Source organism: Aspergillus aculeatus (genome assembly GCF_001890905.1).
Source record: "Aspergillus aculeatus ATCC 16872 unplaced genomic scaffold ASPACscaffold_3, whole genome shotgun sequence".
NCBI lineage: Eukaryota > Fungi > Ascomycota > Eurotiomycetes > Eurotiales > Aspergillaceae > Aspergillus > Aspergillus aculeatus.
The window spans coordinates 2092132-2112529 of record NW_017962978.1 but is presented as its reverse complement, the minus strand read 5'-3'; the positions used below and the strand labels follow the sequence as shown (position 1 = coordinate 2112529).

The window sequence follows — 20398 nt, the reverse complement described above, 5'->3', positions numbered from 1 at the left end:
TAGACCGTGGAGATAGACAAATCAGGCAGCATGACACGCTTGACAGGTACTATGACTACCAGATGTGTTTGCTGGTTTACCCCTCGTTCTTCCATCCAGATGCGGGGATGGCGAGGTTGGTAGCTGGGGAACATCGGGCGGATCTCCTCCGACTCTCGCCTGTTCGGGCAATTGGCTTGCCCTTCCAGGTTCAGGTTCAAGTACACCTACCATGGACCGGCTGCACTGCACTGCCAGCATGAATGCCACCCGTAGATCATGATTACAAAACAGAGGGGTATTCTTTCTCATATGATCCTACTTAGAAAAAAAAAACTAAATGTGCCTCCTGCTGATATATTTTCGAAGAAACATCCATTCTAAGCAAACCAACCAACTCGCTATATGGAGTACAGACAGCGGAACAGAGGTGTGCCATGCCATACTGCCAAGGCAAGATCTACAACAAGAATAGCCGAAGTCCCCAAAGTCGATTGTGCCATTTCTCAAGATACAGTACGTCATCGTCACAACCACAGACATGCCCTACTTCCAAATGCTGCTAAGCGTGGGCATGGTTCCCGCCGCGGATGGGGAACTCCAATATATATCTCAAGGAAAAGGTCTTGGCTAGCAGGTTTTAACAAGACCATCAGAGAAACATTGCTTGTATTCAAGCACGACCAACAGGATCATTCAATTTGGGGGTATTGGCCGTGCCGCCTTTTTCCGTGAGCCAAGTGAACGCAGTTCAGATCAGTAGATGCGTAGGAGGATGACTAGGATAACTGCTAGTCTACTCAGTCCGCTCTCTGTCCGTGGTAATCTTTGGAGGCAACGACCCCGGATGAATATATCCGATAGTATAGTATAGCGGGCCGGTCGACTGGCTCCTTGACCAAGAAGATATATTCTGCGGTCTACTCCGCATCATGAACCCTTTCTTCCTTTCCAACCACTCCGTTAAGTAACCTACTTGTTCATGCTGCCGAAATGCACAGGTCTACAGATTGCTGCTGGTATTGCGAAATCAATAAAATACACCCGGAACTACTGACTCTGTCCTCTCAACATCTTTGTGATAGCGCAATCATCGTTAGACTTGAGGCCAAGACAGCCGCTCTGCTATCCGTGCTCATCCTTGCTTACCCGCGGGTAATGATTGAACAGGTACGGAGTACAGTACTCAGTAATCTTGAGGGATTTGCCTCTTTTGCAGTCCCTGCCGGGCTCATACCCGATGCAAGCCGCCGAAGAGCGTGACGTTTCGTGGATGGCGGTGACGATGATGATGCTGATGATGATGATTGTTGTACTCTTCAAAGGTTCTACTGCCAACTGGTAGACGACGGAGAGTCCGGGCGGTGACCAGCGCAACAAGACTGGGCGTGATGTTCCTGTCCCTTCTGCAGTTGGGACAATGCGGTAATATTCCAGTACCAATCCTTACCGGGCTGTTCCCTCCGTCACAGAGTCAGATTCTCAACCTCAATACCCAACTGAAGAGGTATAGAAAGGGCCGATAGTCAATGAACAAAGCAACGCGTTCCGGATTCAAGACTTACTTGTTTCTTATCCCATCTTTAATAGAGTTACAGCCTACTCTTTTGTGCATCGGCAACATGGAAATGTGTTTAGTCAGTAACCGGATTGACCCGATGCTGGCTGGGCCTCGGGCTGATTACATACGCCGCTGAGAAATACAGTATCGATAATACCGGCCCGCCAAACGAACCTCAGAAGCTTCTTGTGTCCCAACACCGAACGCCTTTTTCCCTATCCTCAATCAAACCTCCTTCCATCCGCAAATTATCACCACTACCCCCCCCCTTACCCTCCTCTCCCGACCTCGTTCACTCGGAGGATTGGTTGTCTGTCCTGATCTCAACCTCCCTCGGATATCTTTTGTCTTCGCTTCTTCTTCTATTCCCTCGCCATGTTCCGCAGTCTCCTGCCGCGGGCGACACCGCGGGCTGCCCTCCGCTCTGCCGGCCCCAAGGCTGTCCCTTCCAACTTCATCGCTACTCCTTCTCTCACTCTCTTCACGAAACGTGGCTATGCCTCTGAGTCAGGTAGGTGATCGAACTCTTTTGACGATGCCGGACAGGGTGAGGCCTGTCGCGGCCGATGCCTGCTCTTCCGGAGCAAAACCCTTTTTTCCGGTCCGTTCCCGGCTAACCGGTGGCTTCATGGGATAGGTGAGCACGATGTCGTGATCATTGGTGGTGGTGTCGCTGGATACGTTGCTGCTATCAGAGCTGGTCAGGAGGGTCTCAAGGTGCGAAATCCTGTTTCTCTCCGCTCAGCGATGCGGTGAAGCTGTACACTAACCTTGGTCGCCTCTTTTTTTTTCCGCCGTCAACAGACTGCCTGTATCGAGAAGCGTGGCCGTCTCGGCGGTACCTGCTTGAACGTCGGCTGTATCCCCTCGAAATCTCTGTTGAACAACTCCCACCTGTACCACCAGATCCTCCACGACACGAAAAAGCGCGGTATCGAGGTCGGCGATGTCAAGCTCAACCTTGAGCAGATGATGAAGGCCAAGGACACCTCCGTCGAGGGCCTGACCAAGGGTATTGAGTTCCTCTTCAAGAAGAACGGTGTCGACTACATCAAGGGTACCGGTGCCCTCGTCGACGAGAACACCGTTAAGGTCAACCTCCTCGAGGGTGGTGAGCAGACTCTGCGCGGCAAGAACATCATCGTTGCCACCGGCTCCGAGGCCACTCCCTTCCCCGGCCTGAACATCGATGAGAAGAGAATCATCACCAGCACCGGTGCTCTCTCCCTCAAGGAGGTCCCCAAGAAGATGGTCGTCATCGGTGGTGGTATCATCGGTCTCGAGATGGTAGGACTTCTTTTCTGTCAAAATCAAAAGTTCCGCTGCTAACCCGTTGGTCTTTGTTGTTGTAGGCTTCCGTCTGGTCCCGTCTCGGTGCTGAGGTCACCGTCGTCGAGTTCCTCGGCCAGATCGGTGGTCCCGGTATGGACGCCGACATTGCCAAGCAGGCTCAGAAGATCCTGCAGAAGCAGGGCATCAAGTTCAAGACCGGCACCAAGGTCATCAAGGGTGACGACAGCGGTGCCACCGTCTCCCTGAGCGTCGAGGCCGCCAAGGGCGGCAAGGAGGAGACCCTGGACGCCGATGTCGTTCTGGTCGCCATCGGCCGCAGGCCCTACACCGAGGGCTTGGGCCTGGAGAATGTCGGCATCGAGAAGGACGACCGTGGCCGCCTGGTCATCGACCAGGAGTACCGCACCAAGGTCCCCCACATTCGGGTCATCGGTGACTGCACCTTCGGCCCCATGCTTGCCCACAAGGCCGAGGAGGAGGCCGTTGCCGCCATCGAGTACATCAAGACGGGCCACGGCCACGTCAACTACGGCGTCATCCCCAGCGTCATGTACACCCACCCCGAGGTCGCCTGGGTTGGCCAGAACGAGCAGGAGGTCAAGGCCGCCGGCGTCAAGTACCGCGTCGGCACCTTCCCCTTCAGCGCCAACTCCCGCGCCAAGACCAACCTCGACACCGAGGGTCAGGTCAAGTTCATCGCCGATGCCGAGACCGACCGCATCCTCGGTGTCCACATCATCGGCCCCAACGCCGGTGAGATGATCGCCGAGGCCACCCTGGCTGTCGAGTACGGTGCCTCCTGCGAGGACATCGCCCGCACCTGCCACGCTCACCCTACCCTGGCCGAGGCTTTCAAGGAGGCTGCCATGGCCACCTACTCCAAGGCCATCCACTTCTAAACTCCCTCACCTTATCTCTTCAACCCGCCCCATCATGTACCTCCACCTCTAGTCTAGCCTCGCTAGCGAATCCCGTGTAGCATTGACACCATTATATTTCCTATGTCCTCGAGTGTAATCAACCTTTCTCTTTTTCATGAATCAAAGAGTCTTTTGGAATTCTAGACCGGCTTGAAGCGAAGCACCTTTGCGTTCGTGGAGAATATCAAATCTTTGTACTGGAGTACCTTCCATCTCTGCACGTAGAGTATATTCCATTCTGTCATACGTACACTATCTGGATGCAGATAGCGTAAGAAAGACAATCAGATAATAGATTCAGTGTAGTCCTCCACACGGCAAGTGGTGAGATCGCAGCCCCCTGCTGGAGCTCAACTCAATCCGTTCTCGTTCTGCTGCAGCTTTTTCTGCATCGAAGAGGAGATTGTAGGCCCGCGGACATGGTATCACTGTCGAGGGCTACTAGATCTAGCTTCATGGTACTTGAGACGAAGTCCTCTAGTGATATCCATCAGCAAAAACAGAGGTACTATGCGCACGCACAGACCACAAAGAATTCGCAGTGTAAACAAGAACTTGAACCTGGATAGGTAGACTGAACCCTCAAGCCGTGTTTGGGAGACACTCATCTTGGAGTTTACGAATCTGTAGCCATCAGAGTTGGCATTACTCACACAAGATCCGATGTGGTGTAATGGCTAACATCGCTGTCTCTCACACAGCAGCTCGGGGTTCGATTCCCCGCATCGGAGTTCTCTTTTTGCCTTCATCTTGTTAGATGCGCAATCGGTCTACCTAGCCTGCCTTTTTTGTTTCTTTTTGCATAGCAGCATCCACTCAGTGCGCGAGTAAATTTATCTTACTCAAGATGAAAAAAAAAAACAAAAACAAAGGCCAGGCTAGGAGTCTGAAAGTGCATGATACCAAATGTTCGATCATCCACAGCGTCCTTGCCCTGCACAATGGGCCCGCCCACCCGTATTAGGTTGAACGGGAGCAAAAAGTCAACTCCGATGCGGGGAATCGAACCCCGAGCTGCTGTGTGAGAGACAGCGATGTTAGCCATTACACCACATCGGATCTTGTGTGACAGACAGTCGTAATCCTGACACTATGGCCTCTTTTACAATGAGCGAGTGTATTTCGTATCTCAAGGTGAGGCTCTTCCATCGTCATAAGCTCGGTATATGCTCCAAGCTGTTGTTGCTGCTTGGAATCTTACAGAAAGAAGGTGGCAACGGTAGAACATGTGGGTTTACTATCGCGGGGTGGAGGGCCCTTTCTTGTTATCTCTTTCGGGTGTTATTCCATCTTCGAAGATAATTAGCTAGCTTTCTTTTGTATCTGCTCGTTGAGAGGGCAAGGGATGGAGATAAGAGTCATCCTGAGAGACGAGGAAGCGATGAATGTTGGATGTAGCCCGCTGATTGCTTCTCTTGGTGGTAGTCGGTGGGTATCTTCCTGGAGATAGGTTTTTTTCTCGACGGGTCGTTGGTCTTATGTTAGTCTATTGATCGTCAAAGACAGAGAGAGAAAGACAGAGAGAGAAAGACAGAGAGAGAAAGACAGAGAGAGAAAGACAGAGAGAGAAAGACAGAGAGAGAAAGACAGAGAGAGAAAGACAGAGAGAGAAAGACAGAGAGAGAGAGCAGGGAGAGATGGTAGCGTGCAAGACTACCAATCAATCAGGCACTGCATAGAACAGCATGACCAAACCGTGATTAAAATTGCATGTAAGGATAGCCTCGAGTATTAAGTGCCAAGTAAGAGAATATAGAAGGTTGAGAAAACTAAGTCTGGAACGCCAGCAAGACGGATGCACCCATGTCTTATATAAGTGACAGCGAGTTGGCAGGAACACTACCGGGTAGGTCAATAAGGGCAAGCATTCCCGTTTCGGAAGGAACAGCAATCGCCCCGGTGCCTTCCATCATTAAGGTAGTATTTACGCCAAGCAGACCAAGTGGCTACGCAATCAGTGGTATATAGAGATACAAATCATACCGATGGAGACCCTCGCACTTTTCCTGTAAACCTAACTAAATACTTTCTCTCATCTCATCCGATCCAAGCTAACCATACAAACTAAGCATAACAGAACAGGATATATCAAACCCAAAACAACAACCAAGAAAAAAAGCATACACTCTGCCTCATTTTCTACCCACGTATAACATCAGTGATAAAAATCCATCAACCGAAAGAAGAACATCTAACCTATGAGACTACCATAGCATCCACGCACATACAACGAAGAACCCGAAAGTGAGCCCGCCTTCGTCGATCTACCCCACAACCCAACCCCATTCAATACCAATGTCCCAACCGCCTCATGATATAAACAAGAACCTAGGGCCACAAGAACCTAGGGCCACCCCGCGAGGAGACATCCACATCCACTTCGAAGCGAGACACCCTATCCCTATCATCGCGGTTACGGCGGCGGCCCCCTTCTCGGGGTCGTAGGTATAGATCTGGATGGTTGTGGGTGTGGGTATAAGTATGGATATGGGTATGAGTATCGTTCTGGTGTCGATGGGATCGAGAAGAAGGGTCAGCGTGCAGTCTGACAGTGCTGCAGGAGATATACTGCTCGCTATATCGGGGTCCGTCGAGGGGATAGTGGTGTTGCTGATGATGGCGATAGCTCGCGCTATCGCTGCTGTATCTCCTGTGGCGAGATTCATGGTGGTTGTTGATGTAATGGTAGTGGTCGTCGTCGTCATGGGTGCCCCTTTCGATCAAGCGGGTGGGAGATTAGGCTCGGGCGTCTGGGACAATGCAAGAACCATGCTAAGGAAAGAGAGGAAGCTTACAACCGAGAGGCAGATTGTGCTATCGCACCAGAGGCGACAGGGACGAAACAAGGTTCTGGACGGTGGCACAGCCGCGGAGCATTGCTGTTTGTTGCTGGATGATACTCGTTTTTGATCCGGTAATACACCTTGTTGGCGTGGTTGGTGAAGTGTTGTTCGAGGTGGTTTTGGTGGCGGTGGAGACGCTGAGTTGGATCGCGAGGCATGTTTGCTTGGTTTAGTAGCAGTCAGGGCCAACACTATCGCTCAAGTTGTGTATATTGAAAGCTGGAATCAATAGATAGGTGGTCGTCTACATATTTATTTCCAAGAGCAGAGGAACAGCTATATTTCCCGAAGCGGCTGAAGACAACAACCTCACCGAGCCTGGCCAGATTGTGCTACACAGGGTTCATGGCCGTGTAATACAGCATGTCATGTAGTTTGCCTTCTTCTTGCAAGGCCTGCCCGGGGTCTAGGCACTAAAAAAGAAGAATATGACGCCAAATCACCTACATTTCGATGTGGCGTTACTTCGGAAAAGTCGTAGTGGTATCTCAGCGCTGAATTCATGCAATCTTGCAGTAATGGGAATCAAGAGTGGAGTCAAAGCCTCCCTGCAACCAGCCAGTTATGCCCAATGTGTTTCACGGGATCATCACACAGTAAACTGATGCGGAGGGAGGTTTACTCCAACCTGTAGATATGCCCAGAGGACGTAGGTAGCTCTTTGCTATAGGTCATCGACGGGGCAAAGGGCCGGACCCATTCTTTCAGCACAGCCAGGAAGGTGTCACTGACAGCTCTCACGGTCTCATCGCGTGAAGTGCCAGAGCTCTCGATGTAGACTGAAATGGTCAGTCAGCAAATCAAAGTCCTCACTTGTGGACCTGAAACTCACTCTTCACTTTCGGCTCAGTGCCAGAAGACCGGAACGTGAATCGAACTTCACGATCAAGCCATAAAGTCAACATCTGACTGTTCTGGTCAATCGGGAGCTTGGGTTTGTGGTCCTGCGTGCCAGAGTCATATCCTTGTGTCATGTCTCGCCAGCGGTGGATTCTGAACGACCCAAGCGATTTTTCAGTCCGGAAGGGACCGGCTCTGATTGCATCGAACAAGCTCGCTGTAACCTCAGGGCTTGGGGACCGGAAGTAGGTGTTCAGTGTTTCGTGATGTCCATGCTCTTTGAACAGCTGTTGCAATTTCATATAGGGTGTCATGCCCTCGGCCTTCCACTTTGCCTCGGCCAGGAGGAACACCATCGCCGCGGAGATGCCATCCTTGTCGTAAGACACCTCGGGAAACATGTACCCAAGAGCCTCCTCGTAGGCAAACGGAACATAGTAGCCCAGCTCCTCGAGTCTGCGGGCTGTGTTTCCCATCCACTTAAAGCCCGTGAGAGACTCCTCATAGTGCATACCCTTCGCTTTGGCCATCTTCTCCAGCATGCTGGACGAAACGGCGGAGTTCAAGACTGCAACTCGTGTGTCACTGTCTATGGTTTCTAAGGAGTCAAACAGGTGTGACGCCAGGAGAACACCCAAATGATTTCCAGTGTAAATAAACCATGATCCGCTACACAAGAGGCATCGATTAGCGCAGAGTTTATAGCTCAGCCGTCAGTGATACTTACTCCACTTTCTCAGCCGCAGCAAACCGATCGGCATCTGGATCATGGGCAATCACCAGAGGTCTCCCCTCCTTGTCCGCAAGTTGCAAAGCCAGGTCTAGAGCGCCAGGCTCTTCCGGATTTGGGAAGGCAACTGTGGGAAAGTCTGGGTTTGGCTCCGCTTGCTCTGGCACGACGGTGAAATCACTTATGCCTACGGAACGACACAACCCAGGAAACACCAAGCCACCTACTCCGTGCAAGGGCGTGTAGACGAACGGCTGCGGCTGTTTCCATTCCCGGACGGTATAAGTCTGCAGACAATGTCAGCAGTGAAGAGCACGGCAGCACGGAAAATCACTCTTACAGCGTACTGCCAAACTGCCGTGTTGTAATGGGGCAGGATACTCTCGTAAATCTTGTCGCGCAGATATTCGCTTGGTTGCAGTTCATCCCAGGCAGTAGGCCATGGGACTTGATTCTCTTCGATGGATTGGGCTATCTCCACGTCCATCGGACTATTGATTTGGGCACCATTCTTGAAATAGCTGGGATTCGTCAGTGATACTCAAAAGTGGTTGGAATTGTGCGATCAGACACTTTGTAGCCTGTAGCACGATCAGTCAGCAATCATGGTCTCGAACAAACAAAGAGATGAGGAAGAGACGGCGAAGGCCTACCATTGTCCTGCGCTGGATTCTGCAGGTGGAAAATTAGCCACCACGGTCTAAGCTGCCCAATTAACATGGAACAAAAAGCTTACATGGCTTGCGGTAACCATAATGCCTGCAGCAGCGTGCAGATGGGTTACACCGAAAGGGACGGTTGGAGTAACCGAGGACTCCGAATAGAACCAGACCGGGATCTGCTGCGCGATGAAGGCATTGGCAGCCAATGCGGCGAACTTATCCGAGTGATACCGCGCATCGTGGCCGATGACCACACCGTAAGATGCGATGTCGCCGTGGCGGGTTTTCAGGTACTTTGCTAAGCCTTGGGAGGCCTGAATGACGGTCAGGGAGTTCATACAAGAGAAACCTGCTGCCATCCGTCCCCGCAAGCCCGCAGTGCCGAACTGGATGCCTGCGATAGACGATTAGACATAGCTATCGTGAGGGAGGCATGCCGCATGTGCCACAAAGGCCAATGGATTTTCAAGAGAGGGATTCAGTAGGATGTCAAGCCCAGTCCTGACATACGTTTTTGCAAGCGCAGGGCTAATTCAGCCCACTCCCCGGAGTCCCGAAGCTGTTCAATTTCGGCACGGGTGGATGGATCCTGTCATGGGGCGTTAACATTCACGTTTCAAGATCCGCAGCAGAGCCTATCGATAAACATACCTGGTCCCACTCCAGCCACCTTTGGATCAGTGGAGTGAGAGCCTCCTACGCAAACGACAAACCAAATGGAGTCAGAAAATAAGCTGATTTCGGGAAGCCGTGGGTTGCCGGAGAAAAAATAACTATACCTCTTGTGGATTGGTGGGCATGTTGGATCATACGACGAGGGGACAACCAAAAAGAATAATAATGGGGTGAGATGATCGGAATGTGTTCACGTCGGGAAGAAGACCGATGGTGGAAGGGGGGGGAAGAAGAAGGAACAAGTAAAGGGGAAAGGAAGCACGGAGTACGGGAGTAGATGGGGTATTGAAAGGGGAAAGAAATTCAAGCGAGGATAAGTTAGCTAGCAAACAATAATAATCAGCAACGAGAATACAAAGAGAACAAAAGCTTTGACAAGTAATGACAAGTCAGGTTACTGAGTTAAGTCATCAAGATTGTGTTGGTGTGGGGGAGAAGGAGGAGGGGGGGAAATTCAAAAGGAGGAAAAGGCAAAGCAGCACAGTATGAATTCAGGTTGAAGATGGAGAGAGACACAGGGAGAGAAAGAGAGTGGCTTTGGGCGGGATGTCTGGATCCGGTGACGATCGGCGGCTCTTCCCGCCCTGGACTGTTTTATTCTTAGCTGCGGTTGTAACTGTTATTACTGTTGTTACTGTTGTTAACTAATTAGTTAGTTAGTGGCTGTTGTTGACTACTGTTCCACTACGGAGCACTACGTACTGTTTAATTGCTTGGTGCTTAGTGCTTAGTAGTTAGTCTCCGCCATTCTTTCCGCCGGGCCTCTTTCAAGTTTCAACATCCAACCCGCGCGTCCTTGCATTCTTCTTCCCTCTCCTCCTCCTTCTTTCTCTCACTCTCTCCTTCTCTCTCTTCTGTTCTATCTCTTCCTCGCCTCCTCTTACCCCTTCTAGATTATCTCTCCAATCTCATTTTCACCACCTTTCCATTCTCGATTGGCACTACCAGCAATACAATGCTCTTTCTCACTGACCGTTCCTAAATATCCACGACCCGCAATTGTGTTCACCGCGCAGGCAGCAATGGCCGCAATGGGGAAGAGTCCTGCGACCCGGAGGGAAACCCTTCTCTCGCGCCGCTACATCGAGGGCCTTATCGCAGATGGGAAACAGATCATCATCTTCGACGATCGTGTCCTGAAAGTCGACGCTTGGATTCCCTATCACCCCGGAGGTGATAAATCCATCAGACACATGGTCGGAAAGGATGCAACGGATGAGATCAATGCGTACGTGGCCTCGCGCTTGGGCCATACTTTGCCTTGGAACTTTAACTGATCGTCTGCATGAATATAGATTACACTCCAAGGAAGCGCGTCAACGCATGCTATCGTTCCAGATCGGCCGCATCCAGGGTCCATGGTTAAACTTCCTGCCTCCGTTCCAGGGCGGGAAGTTCCGTCCCTACACCGAAGATTGCGTCTCCGATGACGAGAGTTCAGGCCAGGAGAGTTCCGGACAGGAAACGTCACAGCCTCCGTCCCCGATCTTCGACGCAGTAGATTCGACTGCGTCTCTTCGCCAGCGAAAGGCCCCCCACGCCGAAACCCCGGATTCAGCTGCACCGCTGGAAGACGAGTCCAAACCCAAACCCTTCTTTCTCGATGCGCGCACCCGGGAAGAAATCATCTTTGATACTGCCAAATATCCCTCCCTCGACGCAGCAAATCAAGACAAAATTCGGCAGCGATACCGTCAATTAGACCAACAGATTCGGGCGGAGGGTTTGTACGATTGCCGCTACTTCTCATACTTCATCGAATGTTGCCGGTATACACTGTTCGCGGGCCTGTCATACTACTTCCTCCATCTAGGGTGGTATGGAACGTCTGGGTTCTTCTTGGGATGCTTCTGGCACCAGCTTGTCTTTACCGCCCATGATGCTGGCCACATGGGTATAACGCATAACTTTCACTTCGATTCGGTGATTGGTATTATTATCGCCGACTATCTGGGAGGATTGAGTCTCGGGTGGTGGAAACGGAGCCATAACGTTCATCATATCGTGACCAACGCCCCCGAGCATGATCCAGACATTGAGCATATGCCGTTCTTTGCTATTTCCCACCGGTTCCTCACCAGTCTGCGCAGTACATACTATGACCGCGTGATGACCTTCGACGCTGTAGCCAAGTTCATGCTGCGCTTCCAGAACTATCTCTACTACCCTATCCTACTCTTTGGGCGATTCAACCTGTACCGTCTAAGCTGGGAATATCTATTCATGGGCCAAGCGCCGAAGAAGGGTCCTGCCTGGTGGCATCGCTGGTTCGAGATCGGCGGGCAGGTCTTCTTCTGGTATTGGTTCGGCTACGGTGTGATGTACTGCACCATCCCCGACTGGAAGAGCCGGTTGACCTTCCTCATGATCTCGCACATGGTCACCTCGCCCCTCCACGTGCAGATCACCCTCTCCCATTTCGCCATGTCCACATCCGACATGGGGGTCACCGAATCCTTCCCGCAGAGAATGCTGCGCACCACCATGGACGTAGACTGCCCGACTTGGCTCGACTGGTTCCACGGCGGCCTGCAATTCCAAGCCATCCACCACCTGTACCCGCGCATTCCCCGCCACAACCTGCGCCGCACGCAACGGCTGGTTCTGGATTTCTGTCGCGACACCGGTATCCCCTACACCATCTTCACCTTCTACGATGGCAACAAGGAGGTCATCGGCAAGCTCGGCGATGTGGCCAAGCAAGTCCGCATTCTGGAGGAATGTCGAAAGTCGTGCGCCCAGCAGGGGGTCTTCTCGGATCACCATTAGAACACAAACTCACTGGAAATAGACGGATGCTGATATTCGGTGGTTTTAAAAAAACCTGATGTGGGTTTGTTCTTGGGCGGTATGGTATGTAGACGTAGAACTGCTTTTGTATATAGTTCAGTCCCCTTGGCCAGACACACAGACACGCATGTACATGTACACTTGGACGAAGGACTTACCGTTACGGATTGGTGTTTTGGATGGCCACTTATGAAGAATCTGACATTTCTAATGACGTGATGTATGGTTGGACTGAAGTCTTTTGGTCGTTCGATAAGTTAGATTGTTGTGACTTGTGCTGGGAGCATCCTACATGATCTTCCATTACCTTCTCTATTAGAGTGTAACTTATGTCTCGCTCATGCTACCAGCAGCGTGACATAAGCCCAGGCGAATTCTCCTCTAAATCCAGGGTATCATATATACTGCAGCCCGCGATTACATCTACCTTCCCATCTAATATTCGTGTGATAACAACATAACTAACCAACCAAGCCCCCGGCCCTCGCCACCTTCTTCGCCCTCTGCTGCCTCCGATTATGATTCGCCCGACTAGCCTTATTCTCCTCTTTGCGCTGCCGCGCCGCAGCGGGATTCTGTTGACTGTCCCCTGCGACAGCACTGCCACCACCAAAACCACCACCGCGTCCGCCACCTCGCCCTCTCCCACCTCTCCCTCTGCCCCTACCACCACCACCACCCCTCCCTCTCATCGAGGCTATCTCACCCCCACTCCCACTCCCACCCTCCGCATCTTCATCCTCAACACCGCGCCGATAAGCCGTGGAGACCAACGCCGGCTGATTCAACCCCCCGTCTCTTCCCCCCTTGCCATCCAACACCGCCTCCTCCAACCGCCTCAACCGCCTCGGATCCCGCGCCACCATCACCGCCCACCCCTCGATCGCCTCGTCGGTCATCCCGGTCTCGCGCTTCAGCGCGGCGCGGGGCTGCGCGCGCCGCGTCGCGGAGTCGCGGGCGAACAACGCCGGGTTGGATTGGTAGGCGCGGTAGAGGGTGAGTTCGGTTTCTTCGGCACTGGTGGTTGTGGCCCTGGGGGTTTCGTCCTCGGCAGCGGCGACGGTCGTGTCCACCGTGCCGCCGACGTCGGTCACGTCGTAGGTGTCGTCGCGTTCGTCGTCGTCGGAGTCGAAGGTGGCGAGGGCGGACATGATGGCTGCTTTTTGGGCGGCGTGGTTGGAGCGGTCTGACAGTAACGAGTCGGCGGTGAGGGTGGGGTTGGCGCGGCCGAAGCGGAGGGATTGTTGGTTTGAGGTGGTGTCGGAGCGGGAGAGTTCGGCGAGGTCGATTTCGCTGTCGAAGATGTTCTTGCGCTGGGGTGGGGGCGCTGTTGTTGTACTGGGTAAGGTTGGGGAGCGTGGGGGGAAGGGGTCGTGGTGGGTGGTATTTGATGAAGGGGATGGGGTGGGCAGAGATTCGGATTTGTCGAGGATTTGTAGTTCGGGGGTCAGGGAGTCGTCGAGGAGGTGCGCGACGATGGTTTCGGGGTCGTCGTTGTAGTGGTCAAGCAGACGCGCGATGTAGCCGGTGCCCAGGTCGGGAAAGAGGTCTTGGACTTGCGTGATGAGGGACATCTTGTGGATATGGAGGTCCTCGGCGGCCTTGGGCAGCAGGTCGTCTTTCGTGGCCCGGCCTTTGCCTTTGTTGACGGCGGCGGTGCGTTTGCGCGGTTTCTGGTAGCGGCGGTGTAGGTGTTGCGTTTCGGCTTGGTATGCGCGCAGGCTGGTGAGGAGGTCCTGGCCGCGCTTTTGAGGGTTGACATCTGTGCTGAGGTGGCGGTCGAGGCGGCCTAGGAAGTCGGTGCTGCAGATGACCTCAGACAGCAGGGTGGGCTCCTTCTTCGTGCTGCTACCAACCCCGGCGCTGGCTTTCATCCCGTACAGCTGATCCAGGAGCGACGACAGGTTGGGCTTGGAGCTCTTGAGAAAGGAACACAGCCCCACGTAGACATTCGCCACGAGCACTTTGCGGACGTCCTCGCGCTTATGTGCTTGATATGCGTCTACTACAGTATCGAGGAAGTCGGAGCCGGCCATGAGCACCTGGCCGCAGCCGGGCAGGACCGATGACAGGATCGTCAGAAGTCTGAGATCCACTAGCACCCCGGAAGGTTTGCTGAGGTTCAAGGATGAGAGATCCCTGATTGCTTGGGCCTTGGCCTTCTCCAGGCTGGACGTGATCGCATCCTCATGCTTGTCCCATGCATCAGCCAGTAGCCTCTTCAATGCGGAGCTCGAGGGGTAACAGCAACACATGCCAGCAAGAACCCTCCAATCCACAAGCTCCGGCGGGGTGGGCGAGACCTCGAGGAGAAGCCTCCGCGTGAGGAGAAAGCATAATTTCCGCAATGAGCGTGTGTTCGGCGCCGTCTGAGACCGGAATAAGCTGGAGTTAATCGATAGGCGGTAGAAAGAAGTCAAGAATGCCACTGTAGACTCGTCGTTCAAGGCATGCTCCTTGAACTGAGACGCGGGAGCTTCAACGCGCAAGCCCAGAAGCATGATCCAAGCATCTATATAGAGCTCCCATTCCGCGGGTGGGATGTTGCGCTGCACCTCCGGAGGTGGGACCGGCGCAAGCGGTGGTAAGCCCGGCATGACTGTGAGTGTGTAATTAAGCGTAAGCAACGGTGAAGGGCTGGTGATTCAAGATCGCAACAATGGCACGGAAGTCTATAGCGAAGGACAGATATCATGAATCATCAACATCATCACTGGTCGTTGCAACAAGACATCATCATCGGGCTCCATCATCGCCCGCCGCCGGACCATCTTGGCTTAACCCGATCCAGACGCCGCCGCGGAGTATCTGCTGACTCAGCCGCGGTCGCGCTCAATGCGGGTTAGCGGTTGATAGGCGAGGATGCCAAGGCCAGCACCCGCACAAGAGCCGCTAAGCGCACGATGAAAAAAAAATAGAGGGAGGTTTGATTTCAATCTATTAGTCCGCGAATAGCTACAGACCCTCTTCAACAAGCCATCATCACCTTACCGAACCCCCGAAGTTCAGGTCTTGATTGGTAGCCAGCCTCACCTTACGGTATGTTCTCTTTCCTCCTTTTCTTCCTCTCTGTGAACGACAGCTGATCTAACCTCCCCCCCTCCCCTCCACAGCCATCTCAATCCCACGGTCTCACCCCACCGCTCAATACATTCAAGATGTCTTTCCAGAAGCCCGAGAAGGATTTCGGCGAGGGCCCCGTACGTTCCTCCTCACTACTACTCGCACCTTGCTGTCTCGTCGCAAAGACACGCATGGGGATAGCGACTTGATACAAAGAGAAACGGAAACATGCGACTAACATCATCTTGCTTTTGGCTGGTCTACAGAAGGTCCACAAGATCCGCATCACCCTTACCTCTCGCAAGGTCGCCTCCCTCGAGAAGGTCTGCACTGAGCTGATCGACCGTGCCCGCTCCAAGTCCCTCCAGGTCAAGGGTCCCGTCCGTCTCCCTACCAAGACCCTTCACATCTCCACCCGTAAGACCCCCAACGGTGAGGGTTCCAAGACCTGGGACAAGTACGAGATGCGCATCCACAAGCGCCTCATCGAGTAAGTTTCTTCTCACACGACCATTCGATTGACAATGCACCTGGAAGGAGACTAACGTGGAAACCCCAAAGCCTCCTCGCCCCCACCGAGACCGTCAAGCAGATCATCATCAACATCGAGGCTGGTGTTGAGGTTGAGGTCACCATTGCCGCTTAAATGCGTGTCTAAACTCTTCGTTGAGACTGGTGACCGTGGCGGCAGCGGCGTCGCCGACGATGTGCTCGTCTGGCTTCCTGGGAGAGATTCCGCTTCCAGGCCTGTACCAAGCAGTTGTCGATACCCGCTTAAACCTGGCATAAAAATGAAAAACTTCTAAAAAACGCGTAATCACGAGTTCTCTGCGGATATTGTAGCTTGTCCAAATGCTCTTAGGCTGTAATCCCGATCCAGTGTCAATATCCTGTCCAATCCAACCTGGACGCCATTCGTCTTTGGGAATAATAAGTAAGCAGCTATTTACAATACAGAGACTAGATATAATAGTCTAGTCCGTTCCCCCGCCCGCTTCACCTGTCCCACTAGAAGTCGAAGCTCACCCACTCGGTCTTTGGCGGTACGCTCGGAATGACCCCGTTCTCGAAACACCCATTCGTCACGAAGTACTCGTACTGTTGTGTAACCTCTGCCGTGTATTCCTCGGGCCGTGCCTGAGCATCCCTAAGACTAGCTTCATCAGGTGGCCCGTCTGGGAAGAAGATGCGGACGTAGGTTTTACGATCCTGCGGATGAAGATAGCACGGTACGTCGTTGATATATGTCACGGGTTGACCCTTCCAAGAGGTGAGCCTTCTTGTCATAGGGTCACGAATCGTCTGTCCGTTGAGAGGTGGAATGGGGCTGAGCTCGCTTGGGTTTCTCGTTCTGAGGACAGGGGCTGGCCCAGGTCCCAATGGCGCAGTAGGAGCAGCAGGGGCCGCCGGGGGAGCCGCTGACGTTGTCGGTATGCCGAACCCGGTAGCTGCCGGCGTTGATGCTGCGCCGAACCCGGAAGCTGCCGGCGTTGATGCTGCCCCAAACCCAGAAGTTGCTGGTGTCGATGCTGTCCCAAACCCAGAAGTTGCTGGTGTCGATGCTGTCCCAAACCCGGGAGCCGCAGGAGCCCCGAACCCAGGCGCTGCTGGTGTACCGAACCCAGGCGCTGCGGGCGTTGATGCTGCTCCAAACCCAGAAGCTGCTGCCGGCCTCGCAGCGGATGCTTGCTGGCCCAGCTGCGCGAAGCCAGACTGGCCAAATGCTGGCTCGGCTGGTCGTTGGTTTGTGGCTCCAGAGGATGGAATTGCTTGGCCAAATGGGTTTGATGGCTGTGCACTAGCAAAGGGTGATGCGGATGGTTGACCAAATGTTGACGCACCAGATTTTGCATTCGCAAACTGCGCAAACGGGGATGGCGTGGATGCAGATGCGCCAAAGCCGCCAGATGCCTTACCAAACGGAGACGCTGTGGCTCCTGCAGCTGAAGGCTGACCGAAGGAAGGCTGGCCGAACCCAGGTGCGGGTTGCCCAAATGCCGGTTGGCCAAAAGCCGATTGTGCGGAGGGCTTGCCAAAAGACGAGCCCTGGTTGAAGGCACTTGGTTGTCCAAATCCAGTTGCATGTGCAAGATTTGAAGGTTGACCGAACCCAATTGGTGGAGCAATAGATGGTTTGGCGTATGCTTGATCACCCAATAAGGCTGGCTCACCGAAGGCTGGACCTGTGGCAGGGGGAGCCTTGATCTCACCAAACAGCTTAGGCGGAGCGCCGAAAGTCGTGCCGGCCTTGTTGTTCACAATGTCAATTCGATTCGGATGCTCCTTGGCACCGTCTAGAATATATCTGACAGCTCCATCCAGGTCCCTCAGAGCGTTTTCCATTTGATTTCGTGCCTCGTTGTGGAGACCCTGGGCTTCTGAAACTGCTACCTCAATTGGGCTACCTTGAGCGACTAGTTCATAATGACGGAGTCGTAGTTCTTCGAAGCTCTGTTCTCGCTGGGGGCCTCCAAATAGCTGCCTGGGAGCATCTCTTCCGGGGCCATAGCATGAAAAGATCCATTCGGGGAGCCCCTTGCCAGGAGTCAGGTCTACTTTGATATCTGCTGCAGTGATCCCATATCTGGCCGTGTTTAGTGCGCATTCTTAGAGTTCGAGGCATGATGTACTCACTGTGCATTTTGCTGATTTTGCCCACCACGACCTATATAGCAATCAGCAATCGCGTAATCGTGGAAAGTCCGTTGACGGCAGCAAGTAGAGAGACGAGGTGAGAAGTAACGAAATCAATGCAAGAGCGACAATCTCAATCAGACGAACAAAAAGATTTACGTCAGACACAAAAGTACCATGAATCACCAAAATGATCAAGAACAAAATCACAAGCATTTAGGGGAAAGGTGCATCTTGCGCATGGGCAAGACGATTCACATACCTCCACCTCCGCCGCCTCCGCCGCCGCCGCCGGAGAGAGCTGCGAATTTGTTCCCGCCTACTGTTTGCTTGCCGGGGTGCTCATTGTAGCATCTGTCTGTAGGTCAAATTAGTAATGTGTCCGTGAGACATGATTCAGAGTCAAGACAAGCCAATTCAAATTTAACAGACTAAACAAGCTCATACCTCCATATTTACACCGGCCTTTCAAGAAATGCTGGCAAACGGGCATGTTGCGTTCGCGTCGGGCGTCCTCACTCGGCCAGTAGGAGCATACGAGAACGTCCTGTCGAGTCTTCGTTCGCGATAGCGGCCTCTCAGAGCCTGTCCGTTGGTTCTCGATAGACCAAATCCAATCTATGTATATTTTCTATTGAAGAAGAAGAAGAAGAAGAAGAAGAAACACAAGTCAACTGAAAGCGATCCAAGATTCAAGAATTCTCGCAGTTCTTCAGCGTCCAGTGACTTGCGAACGAACAATTGATATTCTTTGTTGCAAATGAAGAGTTGTTCCGGTGACAGTACGTTTCCCCGACCCGGACTCTGTTCGCCGCCTTCTGGCAACATTTGCCGTATTTGGCTTGTACCGGCATTACATTCATAGCACTCCTTGCACTTATCATCACCTTTCTGCTTGTGCTCTGATGGGCTGTTATTTCCTTGCTTGTTGCAAAGTGCAATCATACATTTACATGCTCGAAGAATTTTTCGCCCTCTATGAGTGTCGAAGTTCATAGTAGTCATTACCACGCCTGTTGTTTATGCACAGTAAGTAGGTCATATAGAGGAACAACAGCAACCATGTGCTCTAATCGTTATGCCAATGCATCATAAAATTACATTAGTCCCCAGGTGAACTCCTATGCTCCGAGCAAAATCCCATCAAGTTGGCTTCGAGACAAATTGTGGCCAGCACCGACGCTGTGCCTCAGGACCGTTGGTTAGCCCCTTTGGTCGACGATACGAGTTTCGAATGGGCCAGGCTTTGGCGCAGAACGTCCCAGTTCAATCCATCGACCTTTTCCCCACCCAGCGACTCAAGGTCGGTAGACAAACCATTCAACTTCCCTGTCGCTAAGCGTCGCATCATGACCGTATCTTTATGGCCATGAAGCCCCCGGGCATTGCCCCGGAGCAAAGACTCCTCGAACCATTCTTCCTCCTGCTCATCGAACGGGAGACCGATCAATTCCATAGCCCTCGCACTTCGCGCGGGGCCGGCCTCGCTCGTCAGGACAAATTCAATGAGCTTCTCCAGGTAGCTCTGACGGAGCTCTTCATCATGCTTGCGCGTGAAGTAGAACGCTTCGGTTACGCTTGCGCGGCACATGGTCTGGAAGAAGGCCCGCTGAACCTTCTCGGTAGCCAATGGCGGGGCCACGGTAAGGTAGTATGCCATGACAAGGCTGTCGTCGTGTCTGGGGAGGTTTGGAAGGGTTAAAGCGTAGAGGATTTCGTCGGGAAATGTGGGGATAATGGAAGGCTCAGTCAGGTATTCGACAGCTCGCTACTCATAGGCAATGGTCAGTCATGCGCAGTCGGCCATCGGCGAAGATGAAGCGTACCTTGAACTCCAATCTGTCAAGGTTCCAGAGACCGTCTATGAACAGCCTATACTTCTCCGGTAGGTGACACCGGCGGGAGAACTGCGTAGCCGCATCGTTGCTGGCGCCGCGGCAGTCTTTGAGGATGTAGTATATCAACGATTGCTTGTGATGGATGTCGAGTGGTGAGGATACGATGTGTCCGATCAGTGTGCGCAGGTCAGTGTTCGACCGAGGAGGGTAGAGCCGCGTGACTATCAAATTGTGCCTGGTCAATCCTTTTGTTTGAATTTCCAACCTTGGGGAGCGGAGAGAGCTACCTGCTTTGACGCCGAGCAAGCCCAGGAGTCTGTCTGCAAAAAGCCGGTCCTCTAAGGCGCGGCGATTTGAGATGATCTGTTCAATGAGCTTGCCATCGTAGCTGAAGTCCTTGTTGAACTGAAAGATGGAATCGAAATCCTCCCAAGGCGCCATCTTGAGCAGTGCTGGCGAGTTGAACACACTCCTCTGGAATCTCCTCGAGCGCCGACGGTAATATTGAAGCCGATATTGACAGTACCGTACGGCTCGATTGGTACGTGAAGGCGGTGGGGCATGTGACTG

General features: G+C 52.9%; 7 protein-coding genes and 2 non-coding genes across 9 annotated transcripts; 4 read left to right on the top strand and 5 right to left on the bottom strand.

The window, feature by feature from the left end:
* Nucleotides 1–1821: 1821 nt before the first annotated feature.
* On the top strand, nucleotides 1822–3852 carry ASPACDRAFT_76291 (dihydrolipoyl dehydrogenase). The gene is made up of 4 exons (XM_020204680.1): nucleotides 1822–2051; nucleotides 2178–2257; nucleotides 2345–2827; nucleotides 2893–3852. The coding sequence occupies exons 1-4, from the start codon at nucleotides 1916–1918 to the stop codon at nucleotides 3730–3732; spliced, it is 1539 nt and encodes a 512-aa protein (XP_020059563.1). The 5' UTR covers nucleotides 1822–1915; the 3' UTR covers nucleotides 3733–3852.
* A 560-nt stretch (nucleotides 3853–4412) lies between these two features.
* On the top strand, nucleotides 4413–4484 carry ASPACDRAFT_t79. The gene has a single exon. It is a non-coding gene; the product is annotated as a tRNA-Glu (tRNA).
* A 256-nt stretch (nucleotides 4485–4740) lies between these two features.
* ASPACDRAFT_t76 lies at nucleotides 4741–4812 on the bottom strand. The gene has a single exon. It is a non-coding gene; the product is annotated as a tRNA-Glu (tRNA).
* Nucleotides 4813–6717: 1905 nt separating this feature from the next.
* Nucleotides 6718–9666, bottom strand: ASPACDRAFT_76290 (phosphoribomutase PRM15). The gene is made up of 9 exons (XM_020204679.1): nucleotides 9608–9666; nucleotides 9480–9524; nucleotides 8903–9417; nucleotides 8820–8838; nucleotides 8738–8747; nucleotides 8507–8687; nucleotides 8164–8453; nucleotides 7429–8105; nucleotides 6718–7375 (listed from the first exon to the last, which is right to left on the bottom strand). The coding sequence occupies exons 3-9, from the start codon at nucleotides 9164–9166 to the stop codon at nucleotides 7215–7217; spliced, it is 1602 nt and encodes a 533-aa protein (XP_020059562.1). The 5' UTR covers nucleotides 9167–9417; nucleotides 9480–9524; nucleotides 9608–9666; the 3' UTR covers nucleotides 6718–7214.
* An 859-nt stretch (nucleotides 9667–10525) lies between these two features.
* ASPACDRAFT_58161 (fatty acid desaturase) lies at nucleotides 10526–12272 on the top strand (the record flags this gene model as incomplete). The annotated part of the gene is made up of 2 exons (XM_020203317.1): nucleotides 10526–10731; nucleotides 10799–12272. The coding sequence occupies 2 exons, from the start codon at nucleotides 10526–10528 to the stop codon at nucleotides 12270–12272; spliced, it is 1680 nt and encodes a 559-aa protein (XP_020059561.1).
* A 482-nt stretch (nucleotides 12273–12754) lies between these two features.
* ASPACDRAFT_40544 (ASCC2 family CUE domain-containing protein) lies at nucleotides 12755–14890 on the bottom strand (the record flags this gene model as incomplete). Its single annotated transcript, XM_020200773.1, has 1 exon — nucleotides 12755–14890. One exon carries the CDS (start codon nucleotides 14888–14890, stop codon nucleotides 12755–12757), a length of 2136 nt encoding a protein of 711 aa, XP_020059560.1.
* A 561-nt stretch (nucleotides 14891–15451) lies between these two features.
* On the top strand, nucleotides 15452–16002 carry S10a (40S ribosomal protein uS10; the record flags this gene model as incomplete). The annotated part of the gene is made up of 3 exons (XM_020199248.1): nucleotides 15452–15493; nucleotides 15623–15846; nucleotides 15918–16002. 3 exons carry the CDS (start codon nucleotides 15452–15454, stop codon nucleotides 16000–16002), a joined length of 351 nt encoding a protein of 116 aa, XP_020059559.1.
* Nucleotides 16003–16364: 362 nt separating this feature from the next.
* On the bottom strand, nucleotides 16365–18483 carry ASPACDRAFT_40542 (FG-nucleoporin nup42; the record flags this gene model as incomplete). The annotated part of the gene is made up of 4 exons (XM_020200772.1): nucleotides 16365–17940; nucleotides 17991–18021; nucleotides 18253–18348; nucleotides 18438–18483. The coding sequence occupies 4 exons, from the start codon at nucleotides 18481–18483 to the stop codon at nucleotides 16365–16367; spliced, it is 1749 nt and encodes a 582-aa protein (XP_020059558.1).
* A 696-nt stretch (nucleotides 18484–19179) lies between these two features.
* ASPACDRAFT_23421 (ELYS family protein) lies at nucleotides 19180–20269 on the bottom strand (the record flags this gene model as incomplete). The annotated part of the gene is made up of 2 exons (XM_020199199.1): nucleotides 19180–19758; nucleotides 19817–20269. The coding sequence occupies 2 exons, from the start codon at nucleotides 20267–20269 to the stop codon at nucleotides 19180–19182; spliced, it is 1032 nt and encodes a 343-aa protein (XP_020059557.1).
* Between the last annotated feature and the right edge of the window lie 129 nt (nucleotides 20270–20398).

What these genes read in the sequence shown, in the direction of transcription:
- ASPACDRAFT_76291 (XM_020204680.1), top strand. Translation starts at nt 1,916, where the DNA reads ATGTTCCGCAGTCTCCTGCCGCGGGCGACACCGCGGGCTGCCCTCCGC. An exon ending in CTGGTCAGGAGGGTCTCAAG is followed by an intron (nt 2,258 to 2,344) that starts GTGCGAAATCCT and finishes CGCCGTCAACAG; the next exon opens with ACTGCCTGTATCGAGAAGCG. An exon ending in GTATCATCGGTCTCGAGATG is followed by an intron (nt 2,828 to 2,892) that starts GTAGGACTTCTT and finishes TTGTTGTTGTAG; the next exon opens with GCTTCCGTCTGGTCCCGTCT.
- ASPACDRAFT_76290 (XM_020204679.1), bottom strand. Translation starts at nt 9,166, where the DNA reads ATGAACTCCCTGACCGTCATTCAGGCCTCCCAAGGCTTAGCAAAGTAC. An exon ending in CGGCAGTTTGGCAGTACGCT is followed by an intron (nt 8,454 to 8,506) that starts GTAAGAGTGATT and finishes CATTGTCTGCAG; the next exon opens with ACTTATACCGTCCGGGAATG. An exon ending in CACTGAGCCGAAAGTGAAGA is followed by an intron (nt 7,376 to 7,428) that starts GTGAGTTTCAGG and finishes TGACCATTTCAG; the next exon opens with TCTACATCGAGAGCTCTGGC.